This window comes from Ruditapes philippinarum, unplaced genomic scaffold (assembly GCF_026571515.1).
Source record: "Ruditapes philippinarum isolate M1 unplaced genomic scaffold, ASM2657151v2 ctg312_1_1_1_1, whole genome shotgun sequence".
Lineage (NCBI taxonomy): Eukaryota > Metazoa > Mollusca > Bivalvia > Venerida > Veneridae > Ruditapes > Ruditapes philippinarum.
The window spans coordinates 409,003-426,445 of record NW_026860715.1 but is presented as its reverse complement, the minus strand read 5'-3'; the positions used below and the strand labels follow the sequence as shown (position 1 = coordinate 426,445).

The 17,443-nt window shown below is 33.8% G+C and overlaps 1 protein-coding gene across 1 annotated transcript; it reads left to right on the top strand.

The window, feature by feature from the left end:
- The first annotated feature begins 7,604 nt into the window (after positions 1-7,604).
- Positions 7,605-11,462, top strand: LOC132713168 (uncharacterized). The gene is made up of 4 exons (XM_060695653.1): positions 7,605-7,662; positions 8,416-8,566; positions 9,534-9,695; positions 10,793-11,462. The coding sequence occupies exons 1-4, from the start codon at positions 7,605-7,607 to the stop codon at positions 10,950-10,952; spliced, it is 531 nt and encodes a 176-aa protein (XP_060551636.1). The 3' UTR covers positions 10,953-11,462.
- The last annotated feature ends 5,981 nt before the right edge of the window (positions 11,463-17,443 follow it).

Here is a 17,443-nt window from a genome sequence, read left to right as displayed (position 1 = left end):
ATCTTGTGTCACTTCATAAGTATGGAGGGCGTTCGTTGCCAAAATTCCAGACATGTAAAGTGTTCCTTTTTAAAATGACTTTTGAAAATGCGAACTTGTATGCCTACCATTTTTATTGTATGCCTTTTAATTCAATCTTTTAATTGAAGGTTACCGCCTTTATATAACAAGTTTACATATATATCGTAACAACTGACCTAACATCTAAAACGACAACAAATTTACAAGTTCGTATCTTCCATTGCATGCAATACATACGCATGTTTGCACACTTATAGATCTGTAATATACAAATGAAATGTAAAACTCGAATACGGAAAATAGAGTTTAAGAAAACGTGTTACCAGTTGTAGAACTACAATTATACGTTAACAAAGTAACATGTTTAAAATGACAAAAGTAGATTCACAAAGTTAAACGATTTTAAATCAAGCATAACGCCCCGCCCCTCTCGGAGTATTTACGACCTTCTATTGCGGACAGGTATAAAACGGCGCCTCTCCCATATTTTTAAATAAAACTGAAGGACAACATACGGCATTTTTCATAACATATATATGTTGCATTTGTTACAAAAGTTTTGTCACTAGCAACATCACTTGAAAATTGCCGATTTTACCATTTATGATGAAGATAACTTGTGCATTACCTTATTATTTAACATCGTGTTCTTATCAGTTACAAATTATTTATCATTTTAGTGATTAGCCTGTCCGTGCTATGCCTAGTGCCCTGTCCTGTGTTTTGTCTGGGGCCCGCCTGGGCTTCTTGCCACTTGTTCTTGTTGCTGGGTCATGTAGGGTTGCGTTCATTGAGCGCCGCCTTTCCTTGTTGATCTTGTTTATCATATATTCCTGAGAAACATCGGCGATTTGGAAATTTTTAGGGGAAACAATGACCAACTTCAAGGGAGTAATTTTATTGATAATGTAAAAACCATCCAATATTCTAATTGGTATCATTGAAAAATGTATTGGCACAAATTTTTTTTTCAACAAAAACTATGCAAGTATTTGCAAAAATAGGATTTTTAAGCGGCCACCGAGATTTCCTTTCCGAAATCAAGAAAATACTTATCCGTAGCACATATCTACAATCTTTAATACGGTATTTACAGTATGAATAAAACCTTTTTGCACTTGTTCATTATCCCTCATGTACAGACTCAATAAAACCGAGTCTGCAATTCTTATGTAATTTTGTAGTGATTAATGCTTCCGAGGGATCATTTTGTTTCCAGATTTTAATACTTCACAACAGCAGGTGCCAAGTGCCGTGTGGCAGTTGTAAAAAGTTGCCCCGTACTTCACTTCAGTGTTTTTCTGGTCCTTCGGGATCATTGATGCCAGCGCTATTAAGTGTTGAGAATTGAGTACCGTTCAAGCCGGTGCTAGGGGGCGTGTCACTTACTTGTCACATTGAAGGTTCCATGATAATCGTCACTTGTTCATTATCCTTCATGTGCAGACTCAATCAAACCGAATCTGCAATTCTTATGTAATTTTCCGCCGCCTTTCCTTGATGATCTTGTTTATTATCAAAATTGACCAAGAAATAAAAAAAGTAAGTAGGGGGCGCCATGTTTTTTTCTTACTGAATTTTTTTTTTACTTGGGGATCATATGCCGTTTTTCATGGTATGGCACTTACGTGTCACATTGAAGGTTCCATGATAATCGCCATATTAACACATCTGCGGATGTTTCAAAATTGTACCAGTTCATGTTGAATTTTGCTTAAGCCGGTGCTAGGGGGCGTGGACGATAACTTGCTCTTTCCATTACCGTCCATGAGCAGGCTCAATCAAACTGGGCCTGCAACATTCTCAATTTTGTCGTTTTGAGCGTTCTTTAGGGATTCTTATTTTCTCTATTTTACAAAAAGTAACATGATAAACTTTTTAACGAAAGTTAATTCAGTTTGATTTAATTCATTCTTATTTTTAGGCATTATATAATTATATATCATAAATCGTATGAAGCACACTTTTATTTCAATCCAAAATTATCAAAATATATTACGAACTTAAAAAAAAGTTTCGAGGGAACGCCGTGTTTTTCTAACCAATTCGAGAGTGTTATTTTCAGAGTAAAAAAACCCTAAAAATTCCATACATCTATTTAATTCATTTTTATTTCCGAGGCACTCATAGAAAGCTTATGGAGTAATCTTTCATTTGATACCAATAATATTGGACTTTTTATAGAAATAAAAAAAGTTAGAATGGACGCCGTGTTTTCCTTCACTTTATTGAGAAATAGGAGTGAGGCGACGGGTATTATACCTGTCCGTACATTTCCGTGATAGAAGATCGCAAATACTCAGAGAGAGGCGGGGCGTCATGCATGACTTAGAATCGTCTAACTTTGTGAATCTACTTTTGTCATTTTAAACATGTAACTGTGTAAACGTACTGTTGTAGTTCTACGACTGGAACACGTTTTATTAAATTATATTTTCTGCATTCGAGTTTTACATTTCATTTGTGTTTTTCAGGTACAGATATATATTTACAAGTGTGTAAACATGCTTATGTATTATATGCAATGGTAGATACGAACTTGTAAATGTGTGGTTGTTCTCCATGTTAGGTCAGTTGTTAAGATTTACATGTAAACGTGTTATTTAAAAGCGGGTGCCTTCAATTAAAAGATTGGATTAAGAGGCATATCATTTGCTGTGCACGAATGCAATAAAAAATGCTAGACATACATGTTCGCATTTTCAAAAGTAGTTTTCAAAAGGAACACATTACATGTCTGGAATTTTGGCAACGATCGCCCTCCATACATAAGTGGTACACGTGGTAAGTTGCTAGATAGCCAAGCACCACCTATGTTTAATCATTGTATAAAACCCGTATCCATTTAGATTTTCAGGGGTTTTATTTTTATTTTCTGGTTATGTTTGCAATAATTTTGCTGGTTGGAACCATAGTGTCCTATCCCTTTTGTAAATGCTTAAAGGGACTTAACTGTCTCAGATTTTTGACAAACATTCTATCGAGATTTGTGTACCATTTGATGTTTGTCTGGGAATTCAAAACATTTGCTCACTTCGTCTTTATAGAATAATCATTTTAATTACGCAAAATATCCAAAATATCCCAAAAGTGCAAAGCGTTTAAACGCTTTCAACTCAAATCATGTTAGAAATCGCATGGAATCGAATTAATTATTATGTTGTGCATTCTTTTCTGCGTTAAGTGTCCAAGTTAATCTATGTAAAACAATTTATAATGTTTTTTTAGACTGTTCGACCTTAGTGTAACTCCTCTAAAAGTGTTGTTTCCTGACAAACTAGCGATCCTTGTTAAAAGCAAAATTGCTTTTAATTTCCGGTTTATCAAAATTGATGATTCCAAGCGCATATTCTATATCTTTTGCGAGTCCAAGTTATTTACCATATGTGCCCATTAGCTTGTTTTCGGTATAATGGTTTTCCATCCACAACAAAAAAAGTGATTTTTCTTTTCATTTAGTAGACTGAAAGGATTAGTATGACTGATCTTCTTGTAATTGGCTATTTCGTTTTCTCACCAATTATGCTGCGATTTGTATCATGCGCATTTAGCTATAATTATCTTTAAAATTCTTAAAGGACCTGTAACTCAATTTTTTAAATGGTTTTATAACCTTAATATAATGCTCAAATGAAGATTTATCAATATTGTAAGTTCCAAAAAGCATTAAATTAGCATGTATATTTGTAAAGATATTACCGAATTTACATTTCATGTTAATAAAGGGAGGTAATTAGAAATATCTAGGATTATCTGCCCTTTGATATTGCATCATATGATCATAGTAAACAAATAAACCACATTTAAAGTAAATTCGGTAGTGTCTGAGAAAATAAATGAAATTACTTAAACCAAATTCTGAGAGCGACAATACCATAATACCTTTAATCTGTTGTCAATCAGGGTTACAAATGAAAATGGGAAACAAAAGAAAACTACTTATCTATTGAGAATTTAGAATCAATTATCCTTTCTAGCCTAAAGATTACATTATATAGCAGCTCAAAACCTCGATATTTAGGTTCATAAAAGAAAACAAGTAAAACAAAGATGGCAATTACAATAAAAATAACTATGAGAATGTTAAAAAGTAATATAATACTACTCATTGCGAGTATATCAATATTCGAATAAAGACTTGGAATACAATGAATAGACGTAAATGGAAGATATGTGGGTTTTTTTTTTCGGAGATAATATGCTTACAAACATATCTGGTAATCAGAATCAATTGAAATGTTTAATTCAAACATGTCTTTTGAAATACAATTAAAGCCCATTCCAAAATATCGTCAATGAGTAAACATTTTATGCATTCGGTTTTTACAAAACGCTAATTTGTACATGAAAAAAACTTTTTACTTTTTAAATGAATAGTTTTTAACACCATAATAAGTTTTAAAACATTTGTCTTTACTTGTATATCTACTGCATACATTTATTTTACATAAGTCGACTATATGTTTATAATGTTTAAATGTTGTTGTCATACGTTAGTCCCGTTGTATCTGGGACAAAGTAAGATTATTGTATCTCCCAATTATTATGCATCCATATTCCTTATCCCGAAGTTTGACGAAAGAACCTAGAAGTTGCGACTGGTGCTTTACAAAAACAAAAGCCATGTGATTCAAATCTTATTTCTGAGATGATTATTAACAATCTGCGGAGCATTCCGAATGAAGCGATATTGCTCCAAATGGATGGAGAAAAATACTACAAAGAACTAAGATTCCACAAATTATCAAGGAAGTGCACATACTGTAGTTAAAAGTTCAACAATTTTCTTACACTTGTGTAATGCAGATTAACATAATTATATGTTGTTGTTTTTTAATTTCAGAATAAATTAAAACCCTCTGATTTCACTTTTTTTGTCTTCTATGAATAATGTCAATCTGTAAAGGACGCTGATGTTTCCTTCCTAGGTATGACATTGGTTTCATTTAATACATTCACCCATGTTCTTGTCATACGCTCAAAAGTCCATCATCTGTGTTCATCAAAGTCAGTGAATCTCTAATTTCCGTACATACTTTTTGAGTATGATATTAAATAACCTTGAGAGTTGAATACGCAATCAGATTTCTGAAATGATATTCTGTTCGAATAAAAGCTGTTATTTACTATTATCATCCCAATAGTATGAATAGAATCATTGCCCATAATACAATTATAATAACAGATATTAAACTTGTAATGTTGTAAAATGCTCATATGAGCCGCGTCATGACAAAACCAACATAATGGGTTTGCGACCAGCATATATAGATCCAGACCAGCGCAGTCTGATCAGGATCCATGCTGTTCGCTATCAGTTTCTCTACTTGCTATAGGGGTTGTAAGCGAACATCATGGATCCTGATCAGACTGCGCGGATGCTGGTCGCAAACCCATTATGTTGGTTTTGTCATGACGCGGCTCGTATGTTAAAATGACCAGGACCTAACCTATATTTCAGGTGAGCCTATTGCTTATGACTGTTCTGAAAACAACTGAATCGGACGCAGGTAACACTATTCTGTTTTTAAAATTTATAAGTAGTCACTACTCAAGTTTTTCTATGTTAAGACTTCTAAACATACAAATATTCAAGCATGTAAGAACACATTTAAACTTAATTTTTTTTTAAGCAGACTCGATGTCACCCAAGCCAGTGTTACATACTTTAAACTAACTCGTTTCATATTTTATAATTAGTATATAGTCTTATCCAAATGTACAGATATCTAGCATTGTCCTGGCTGTGTGTGTGCAATGAATGTATGGCCACAGTTGCTATTCTAGTAAGATAAATCTACATGTATATGCACCAATCACTAATGTACTTGTCTTTACAAACATCCACATGTCCACAAGTATATTCATTTTCTATCTCAAACCGCTGTCATCAAATTTGATATGTTTAAACTGCGGGGACCGTATTAATGGATTTTGTTATAGACATACAGGCTACATTCAATACGGTACATTTAATCAAAGATGTTATATTTTCGATCCTTGAGGATTGTTCAGCACCACATTATTGTAGTGTATTCATGTTTTGTGGTATTTTTAGTTCCTTCTATTTAGCCTTTATTATCTTGGTTGGTTCAAGTATTCCTACTTGAAAACTGTATATAATCACCCTTAGGATATACGAGTATGTTGCCTGCTTTTTAAATTTTGTCTTTTGATGTCTTGTCTATGGTATGCATCCTTCATAACTTCAGATCACCTTTCAAAATTCCATTTTATTTAGTTCCGACCATTGTTATCACGGATAGGGCACATTCATTCTTTTATTTGGGGACCTTACACCGCTTTCAAACAGCCGTGTGAACACATCTTCGGATGTTTCTAAATTCAATGTTTCACCATTTAAATGTTGAATTCTGCTTAAGCCCCGGCGTCGGTTAACCAATATGTGAAGGTTCATTGTGTCATTGTTTGAGTTATTCACTTTAAACCTGGTATGTATGTTTAATTGTCATGAACGACAGATGATACCAATTTTTTAGCAACGTTATGTGTTTTTTTTTGTCTCAGAGTTTTATGTATATAGAACACTGAGAAAAGTTGAGTGTGCTGTCCTCGGGTAGGTTTTGTTATTTAACAAACCCATTTTAAGAAGATCGAGCTATTTAATAAAATGTATCTTTGTAATGCAAATCTTAAGTGAATCTGAAAACCCAAAAGTATCAGTTATTGACATAACTTTAAACATGTATGTTTTATATAGACAATACTCCTTTTCAGAAGAATGACTCAAATATGCTATATGTAGGTGCATGTGCTAAGCAAGATTTTTGTTTATAATGGACAATATTTTGTGGCATTTCAACTGGAGTCCATGTGAAAAATACTGGACAGACTTTTACCTTCTCATTTACATATTTCATGCCAGATTCCGTGCCATTTCAGTCTGAATTCCGTGCCCCAAAAAAATCCGTTTAAAATTTTGCGAGGGTATTTTTTCTGCTCATTTTCATATTAAGTGCCCAATTACGTACAATTTCCGCCTGGAATCCGTGTGCCGAAAATTCCGAGCCAAATATTACGTGCCTAAAAATCCGTTCAAAATTCTGCACGGACATTTTTCTGCTCATTAACATATTTTGTGCCAGATTCCGTGCCATTTCATCCTGGAATCCGCCCCTAAAATGAACCCTACTCATATGCTGTAAATTATAAAGGAATTTTAACTTTCTGGACGAAATCCGTGCTGTCATTCTGCCCCAACTCGGGGGCGTAACATTTCGTACAGTAAAGTAATATAGTATTTTCACGAGGGATGCTAGTTTTACTGTTACTGACACAAATTCATGTGTTCTTTATCTTATCACCCGGAACAAATCATTTGAAACTTTAAACTAAATCTCACTGCAAGTATGTTTGTAAAGATTTTAACGACATATCGTTAGTTTTGTTCTTTCTCTTGACCGTCCCGCTTGACTAAATTCTACAATTACAGTTCTACAGTATACAGAATAGCCTTTCTTCGAGTATTGAAAGTCGATAATAAAGTTTATTTAGAATAATTAAATTGTTAAATTGTACAAAACAAACATTCAACGACTAGTGGACATAGTGGTTGCAGCAGAATGACTGGAATAACCTGTGTATTATTCCTATTACTTTTGACATTTACATCAGCAGCAGGTAAATAACACGTTGTTGTTGTTCTTCTTCTTCGTCTCCTTCTTCTTCTTATTATTATTCTTCTCTTCTACTTCTTCTTATTATTCTTCTTATTATTATTATTACAATGTATTATCATTATTACTATTTTATTATTATTATTATTATTATTAAAATGTATTACTATTATTATTATTATTATTATTATTATTATTAATTGTTGTTGTTATTATTGTTATTGTTTTTCCCGCTACTGCTGTTGCTGTTTTTGTTCTTGTATGACTTTACAAATGTCACCGACACTTTAAACCGACTCATCGATAATGGCTCTCAGAAAATTGATTAAACACACACAGGACACCCGTTTAATAAATATTTTGTCTTTCTTATGAAATAAATAATCCAGAATATTTCCATTTTAGTTTAAATGATATTACATCTTTTTTTCGTAAAGGAAGTCAAAATAAGATTTTTACAGATTTTCGCGGTGTTTGAACTTTTCCATGAAAAAGCAAAGTATGATATTTTATCTTGGATGAAAACATCGGTCCAACTTTCATCGTGTAACAGGTTCGGGTCGTTTTTTGTGCTAATGTTACATACCTGATTTTTACATCGTGGGATACCCACGGCCGAACTATTAAAAAGTTACATGTTAATCAACCGTGGGTATCCGACGATGGATTTGTAAGATGGGCAATAAATAAAAGGCAGTTAGTTATATAAAAAATATCTAATCGATTAAAATTAAAACACTTTCATTAACTTCTTCAGAATATGATGATCCTGATTGTATTGTGGACAAAAATTTGGAACCATATGGTTCAAACTACATGGACTGTAGCACTGACTTACAGGTACAGATGGGTAGGACCGAGTGTTGTAAGATAGACGATGCAGTTGGCTGCTGCGAACCCGGAGGAAAGTATGTACATGTATATCCTTAGTAGAACACCCAACTTTTTTTATTCCATCATTTCAAACAGTGTCTCTAAAATAATTTAGAGCAAGCAGTCGGGGCTCAGAATTGAACTTCCGAAATTAAGATACACATTTTACTAAGCATAAAAATGGATATGGCCTAGAATTCAGAGCCTATCCTGAGGTTTGAACTTCATTTTTAGGTCGACTATCGAACTAGCTCTGTGAATGAAGTTTTAAAAGACAGCATAGAACTAAGAACTAGATCTAAAATCGATTATAAAACATGCATTAGTCGGGCGATTGCCGTTTGTCGGGGTAGTAGATCAGTATTACCTTTTTTTAAGTAAATATCGTAAATATTTAGAAATAGTTCTGAGCGCGAGATCGACATTCAGAATTTATTAAATGAGAGAATATCTAGCTAGCTCTTGAACCTGCTCTTCAGATCTATACTCAAATTCAAAACGCGAATAAGGCGCTAACCAAGCTCTGAAGAAAGAAATTAAAATTAATTAAGCTTACAATTTCATCCACCGCTCAATGGTTAAGGTCCTTGACTTCGAACCACTGGTCCGCAAAGTTGATGGTTCAAATCCCGCAAGGAACTTATTTCATGTGAGGAAACTATCCAGATACGTAATGGCATGGAAGTAGTGTACTCAGTTGCCAGCTCGTGCCTGAATAATGCACTGAGGGGCTCGTGTGAGCTCTCTTCGAGCACCAATAAACCTGGAAAGTCGCCATATGACCTTTCAAGTAACGGTACGTCAAAAACCCAACAGCACAAACAAAATATAAAAACGAGATAGATCAATGCATAGAACAAAATTGGTTACTTAAGATTCATAACGGTTTCTAAATAGTCCCAATGGTCGACCTTCCTTTATAAAATAAAGTTGTTTAAAAAATGTTTTATGTTTATCTATAAAGCTTTTTAATACATAACAACCATCATTATTTTATTTCAGCTGGAAACAGTTTCGTCTGATAGGTATATGTCTTGGTGTAATCACGGTCACCTTGGCCGCCTTTCTCATTTATTGGTTCTGGTGCAGAAAGAATAAGCGAGTATCCAGGGCAACCGATTACGTTGCTCAAAAAGTATATGTTGCACAGGAAAGATACTGCAGGTGGGCACAATCTTACAAAAACTATTACATTTTTGTGCCGCCACTTTAGGGGGGCACATAGATTTGCCCTTGTCCGTCCGTCCGTCCATCCGTCCGTCCATTCTCATTTTGTGTCGCACGTATCTCAAAAATACTCTTTTGTCGTAGCACTGTCTGCATCCACTGTCTAAGAAGATGAAAAAAGATAACAGCGAAAGACATTGGTGGGTCATGGACCTCTTTTTCTAGATACCTGCCATGTCGTCGTTGTTGCATTATGTAATTTGACTGAGAAAAGGTAAAATGCGATGGAATGATAAATAAGTAATAGAAAGAGCATCGAAAGACGAGGCTATCTGATTTTTTACGAGGGGGCGTAGCCCCCCCCCCCCCCGAGTATTAATCAGATTGCCGAGTGTTTTGATGTTCTTTCTCTTTTGTATCATAGTCAAACATAAAAACACGTTCCCTGTTGTCACAACATGAAACCCCGGGAAAAAGTAACCAATGAACGAGCATCTGAATATGATATTTCTGTCGCTTTCCCTTTCTTTTCCGTCACAATAAGTAAACCCCAGCAAAAATGAGCCAGTCAATGGGCATGCTCTGGAGTGCGGGTAACTAATACCTGCACTCCAGTTAACGCACTGTGCATGTATATGTATACGATTTAACTCTGACACATTTTCAACAGAAAGGTCCCCAAACTATGATACAATTATATATTGTACTTATGAAAGGCTTTCAACAGAAAAAACGATTAATTTTAGTGAAGTTACTGTTATAGTTTATTAATTTGGTGCTCACCAAACTGGTTATTTTCATTAAAGCCACATAAACTCCTTTTCCTGAAGTAAAATACCAAAAATACCAAGTCTCAGTGGTCTTGGCCCATTTCAAGATTTTTAAGTATCAAACTAAAAAAGCATGAGTCAGGATATTTATGCGGTATTTTTATTTCGTTTCTTTTGTTTTGTTTGTTTGTTTGTTTGTTGTTTGTTGTCTTATTGTTGATGTTTTTTTGGAGGTGGTTAATACTGTTGTTGTTGCTGCTGCTGTTGATGTTGTTTGGTGTTGTTGTTTTTGTTTTTTTTAATTTAAACTGATTATATTCCTAGTTGTATCCGGTGCTGCAGAAAACAGGTAGAGGCGCGAAAACACCACGAGGTACTGAAACAGAAAGCGGAAGAAATCCCAGCATTCCAGCTACCAGCCGAGTCCAGCAACTCGGATCAAACCTTCGACAAGTTCTGGCAGGGACCAATTGTTAAATCATAAACACTGTATGAGTCAAACCTTCGACAAGCCTGGCAGGGACCAATAGTTAAATCATAAATAGTGTATGAGTCAAATCTTCGACAATTTCTGGCAGGGACCAATTGTTAAATAATAAACACTGTATGAGTCAAACCTTCGACAAGTTCTGGCAGGGACCAATTGTTAAATCATAAATATTGTATTTTAAACGTTTGTTATTACATTTACTAATTGACAGGTTATAATACATCGCTAAATTCACAAGTTTTAATCGACCGTGCCTTTTTTTTTATTTCATCATTCTCACCAGGGTCTTTCAAATTCTGTTTGAAAGACCATGTTTTCACATTTTCACCTAAAAGAGTGGTCTCTGTTTACAGGTTTGTTCGTATAAGCATATAAGACCTGAATTGCGCATTTTATTAAGTAATATTAATGATATTAATTTTTAATTTTCATACATTTTGTTTAATATTCCTTTCTGCATATTGCCAAGTACATGTATAAATGTACACATATAATATGTTTTTAAAAAAGCTATGTATACTGTTTATACACATATAAGTCTCTGAATAAAAGAAAAAGTCTTACAGAAATGTGTTTGCATTTACTAAAAATTTCATGTCCATGTGTACTTTAAAAAATAAATATACAACACTGTATCCCAGATATGTAACTCAATGAAGTAAATGCATTTTATTATTACAATTTGTCGGTATTGCCGCTGTAACATTGAGGACCATGCTAGAGACGTGCATTCAAATTGCCATCACCACTTCCTCGTATTTTATAAACCAGTAAAAGAACTCTAAAAATCTCAACAGTGGCTGCAAATATATTGTTTATTCTATCAAAACATTTGTACTTTAGCATTGCCAATATCCCTCCTTAGCATGGAAATATATATAGGGCAGGTCACGGGTCTGGAAAATAACTTGTGTTATTATATACTACCGGCATATGCCATATGTATATTAGCGCCATGTGTCTTAAATTGATGTAAAGAAAATAATCAAAGTTGTTTCAATGGCTTACTTTTAAAGAAATAGATGCAATAGGTCTTGGTGGACTCATCAAAATAGTATCTTTAACAAATATATATATGTAGAGTCGATACATGTACATTATATTCGCTGCTCCCATTGTTATGTGGGCATCTGACGGGTATGTTGCTCAAGAAATGCTGTACCCGCCGGTATAACATTTCATTTTGACCCGTTGAAAAATCACGTGCTTTTCATTTGAAAAAATTTACATGAAATAGTGAAACTATACATTTTCGCCTATTTATAGTGAAAATACATGACCTTGACTACTTGCCCTTGATCACGTGACCTTAATCACGTGAGATTGATCACCTGACCTTGATCACATGACCTTGATCACCTGATAAATGGCTCTGTTGTTGCATCTTTTGAAAAAGTCGACGATTTATCATTTATTGAGAAACTTGAACATAAATGGTAAAGATGAAAATCGCAGTGTTTTATGTTACCTTTATAATAGGTATGTTCAAATTAAACACAATGTTCGTTCCACAGGTGCTAGTCACGTATAATTATGTATATTAAGATATCTTACTATAGTATATAGCCCATAAAGAACATAAAAATGTTTGTTTCGTTCATAATAACATGGGTGGAAGTGCTGCTGCTGCTGCTGCTGCTGTTGTTGTTGTTGTTGTTGTTGTGTGCTGCTGCATGTTGTTTGTGGCTTTCTGTTGGTGGTGGTGTTGTTTTAAATATCCCAGTTTCGCACATGATTTATCATTATCCAATAATTTTCCTTCAGTTAATCGGCTCTTGAAGTAGTTTAAAATTCTGTCAGCAAACAGAAAATTCGATCTGTGAGCAAACATGTTTTACTTTGCCATGAAACATAGGTAAACATTGGTATAATAAAACTGAAAGCGATACAGTCATTTTTCTGTACATTTTGCAAATTCACGGGCAGGGCAACATTTTCTTAACCCTTTCCCCCATGAGCATATTGTGAAAAATGGCCGTTTTCACTGAAAAGCCTCCTGTTACAAGTTCAAACTGCTATGAAACTATGAAAAATGCTTCAATACTAATCAAACTTGGCACAAATGTTGACTGGACCATTGCCTTTGTAACGACATGCTCAGTCTTAAATTTCCTGTTACCATGGCAACGAGGGGACATCTCAAAATTGCCAAAAATCACTATTTTGCCTCGATTTTTTTCCATCAAAATTTATTTCAAAGTGCTGCAACTTCTCAAGGGATTGAGATAGAGTCAAAGGCTTTTCAGCTTTGGTTAAACGTTACATTATGGTCGACCTGGGGTCATTTTTAGCCTCTCACAAGTCCAAAATTTTCTTGGCGATGAGGGGGACTCCGCCCCCCTTCAAACCCCCCCCTATGTTTAGGGCCCAAATAGGACATTTTTTCACTATTTGAGGCCCCAAAAAGGGGGGGGGTCGAAAGTGCGTTGTTTCGCGTATATATGTGGTAAAGGGTTAAAGTATGACATGTATTTAAGAAAAGCAGTTTCCTTCAGTAAGATGGTTAATAACATAAAGCACTGTCGAAATCATGAAATGTCTAGATGTTTGCCGAGTTTGAAGCTTGTAACAGTCCAGTTTTCTGGTGTTTTTTTTTCCAAAAGACAGTTTTCCATCCGTGTATGACACGTTGTAGGTATTTATGAACGTTATGTTATGATCTGTTACCTCGGTATGAAATTTGGTATGAAATTTCGAATTATTATCGTAAAAGGGTCATTTCACTGATTTAATATAGCGGGCTTTATAGAAATTTTATTAAGTAACGGCTGTGTTAAGCTTCAACAGGCATGACAACTCCGCAGTGCATATTTAATCATTCTAATGAGGTTTTCCATGAGCATTTCAGTAATTTGAATGCAGATATTTTAAGAAATGAAAATGACGTAGATAATTTTAATGTTAACAACTTACCAATGTTTAATGAGGCACTGAATTCGCAATTTACTGAGCAAGAAATAGATAAGGCTATAAAGGCGCTTAAGAATAATAAAAGTCCATCTATATTTGATAATATTATTAATGAGTATCTCAAAAATGCTCCTGATAATCTGCTGGCTGTACTTAAGCTATTTTTTAACATTATATATTAGACTCTGGTATCTTTCCGGATGTGTGGAGCAAGGGAGTTATCTTACCATTGTATAAAAATAAAGGGGATGTTAATGATCCGGATAATTACAGGGGCATAACAATACTCAGTTGCTTTGGAAAACTTTTCACTTCGGTACTTAAAAACAGATTAAATGACTTCTTGGAATCAAACAACATTCTATGTGAAGAACAAGCAGGTTTCAGGAAGCATTATAGTACTGTTGATCACATATTTTCATTAAAACTTCTAGTGGACGTATATCTAGCACATGGAAAAAAAATTGTATTGTGCATTTGTAGATTATCGCAAGCCTTTGATTCTGTAAATCGCACTGCCATGTGGCATAAATTATTAAGTTACAATATTGATGGGAAATGCTTTAAAATAATACACAATATGTATGACAAAGCTAAGTCATGTGTTAGTTCGAATAATACAATTTCAGATTTTTTCACTAGTCATACTGGAGTAAGACAAGGTGAAAACTTATCTCCAATATTGTTTTCTCTTTTCTTGAATGATCTAACTAATTTTATGTCTGATAAATATGAAGGTTTGCAGTTTCTAAAAGAACATATAAATGATATGTTAAGTGATGATGAAATGGAAGTTAATCTTAAACTGTATTTACTATTGTATGCAGATGACACTGTAATATTGTCAGAGAGCTCGCATGCAGCAGCTTCAGTTAGCATTAAACGCTATGTCTGACTACTGCAAGCTTTGGAATCTTGAAGTAAATACAAATAAAACCAAAGTTATTATATTTTGGAAAACCAAGAGAGGTTTGCGTAATATGCCTAACTTTCACTATGAGGGGACTGTCCTTGAAATTGTTGAGCATTTCTCATATTTAGGTGTCCAATTTTCATTTAATGGTAAATTCAGCAGAACTAAAACATTCATTATTGATCAAGCCCGTAAAGCCATGTTTTCTGTAATTAGGAAATCTAGGATACTTAATTTACCAATAGATATGCAATTACACTTGTTTGATACAATGATAGCACCCATTTTTTGTTGTATGGGTGTGAAGTTTGGGGTGTTGAAGATGTGAGTGTTGTGGATAAATTTCAATTAAAATACCTAAAGATAATTCTACAGCTGAAACAGAGTACTCCAAATGTTATGATTTATGGAGAGTTGGGTATTACCCCACTTTCAACACAAATTAAAAGTAGAGTTCTCAATTACTGGGGTAAAATAGTTAATTCTAAACATGATAAGATAATCAGCATTCTATATAGAACAACTCATAATTTATATACTCTGAATAATATTAAATCAGATTGGGTCTGTTTTGTTTATGATCTTGGATTGTCGCATTTTTGGATAAATCAAAATGTGGAATCTCCTGCTTCATTCAAGAATACTGTCAACTTAAGACTGCGTGATCATTTTATGCAAAATTGGAGAAGTACAATTAATAATTCCAGTAAATGTCTAAATTACAGGATTTATAAACAGGATTTTTGTTTTGAGCCATACCTCAGCAAGTTACATATGAATTTAGCTTTAATTCTCTTTAAATTTAGAAGTATGAATCACAAACTTCCTATTGAAAAAGGAAGGTTTGATGATATTCTAAGAGAACTTAGAACTTGTAACCTATGTACCAGTAACTCTTTAGGCGACGAATTCCATTATCTTTTTGAATGTTTACATTTAGTTAATACAAGAAAGCTGTATCTTGATAAATATTTCTATGAACGTCCAAGTGCTTTAAAATTTGAAAAATTAATGAACCATAGTAATAAAGATATCCTTTTGAAACTTGCCATATTTTGCAAAAATATTATGTTATTATTTAAATAATGTTAGCTTATTATTTATGTCTTTTCTCTTTGTTTTTTCTCGCAATGATTTTTGATTTTTCTCTCTAATCCTCCATTATCTGTCAGTTATTACTGTAATTTTATTACATCATGGAGTTGTATGACCATTTATAATTTGCCATTTTGTAGTATTTTGTTTTTACATATTATTTGCCATTTTGTATTATTTTGTATGTATGTACTGTTTTATGTTGTCACATGCCCATATGGGCCCTGACGTATTCAAATAAACCTTGAAACCTAGCGTATTTACCTCCCTTACATTATTAATTTAGTCAAATCAATCAATTTTCTAAAGTGTAAGTGCACATCTTATGCTCTCCAGTATGCATTATATATGCTGCACTATACACATTATGCCACAGACAGTGTATCAAATTGTATAGTAAACAAATAGATTAATCTGAGTTTATTGCTCTAGTAATGTCCAAATAACTACCAAGGTATGTCAGGTTATGTGTCCAAAGTGTACACTTTTGTAAACTTACATAACCCCAGCATATATGACAATCATTTATTTGCAGCCATATATGAATGATTAAATTTTTTTATAATAAATTTCAATTAAATATAACAAGCTAACAACCTGACAGACCAGGGTTATATAAACTAATAGTTACATAAACTTAACAAACATGCACTATTTTACCCAAAATGAAATAAAATTTAATTCAAGGTGATGCATCTCTGTGACAGATTCTATGCCTGCCTATTAATGGTGTGTCAGATTAGAGCCGTCATTGATTTATAGCAAAGCATATTGACCATACATCATATCAGATGACGAATATCAGCGATACATCAATATTTACTCTAATTTCTTGTATATATTTCACTTTCATACCTGTTTAGATGGTTTTAGTACAATATATTTTTATATAAACATATTTTATATTTATACATATTTTTAATTTATGTGCTGTCGTCAGAAACAAACTTTTATTGTATGCCGACGACTCTGGGATTCTTGTGTGTGGTAAAAGTACTTCCGACATTGAATCTCTTTTATCACTTGAGATGGAGTATGTAAGTGAATGGCTTGTCTATAACAAGCTTTCAATTCATCTTGGCAAAACAGAATCTATTCTGTTTGGTTCAAAACCAAAGTTAAGGTCAAAAGGTACTTTAAATATTTCATGTAATGGTATAAATATCCAGGCTACCAGCTCAGTTAAATATCTCGGTGCAACTTTGGACCAGAACCTTTCCTGTGAAGAAATTGCACGGTCAGTGGTTATGAAAGCAAATGCCCGGCTGAAATAGTCAATTCTTGGATCTCCACACTAGGAAACTCTTGGTCATGTCCTTAATTCAATGCCATTTTGATTATGTTTGTTCTTTTTGGTACCCAAGTTTGACTCAGTATTGGAAGAAAAGGCTCCAAACAACCCAGAATAAATTGGTTCGTTTTGTTTTGAATATGGACAGCAGGTCACATGTTGGGCCAGAGCAATTTAAGGTTCTTAACTGGTTACCGGTCTCCAAAAGAGTTGATCAGATAACTCTTTGCCATGTCCATAAAATAAAGTCTGACACAGCCGCAAAATACCTTAAGG

Bases quoted from the DNA above. Each gene is read 5' to 3' on its own strand.
- LOC132713168 (XM_060695653.1), top strand. From the start codon at position 7,605: ATGACTGGAATAACCTGTGTATTATTCCTATTACTTTTGACATTTACA. The intron at 7,663-8,415 runs GTAAATAACACG...TAACTTCTTCAG, and splicing joins GACATTTACATCAGCAGCAG to AATATGATGATCCTGATTGT. The intron at 8,567-9,533 runs GTATGTACATGT...ATTTTATTTCAG, and splicing joins TGCTGCGAACCCGGAGGAAA to CTGGAAACAGTTTCGTCTGA.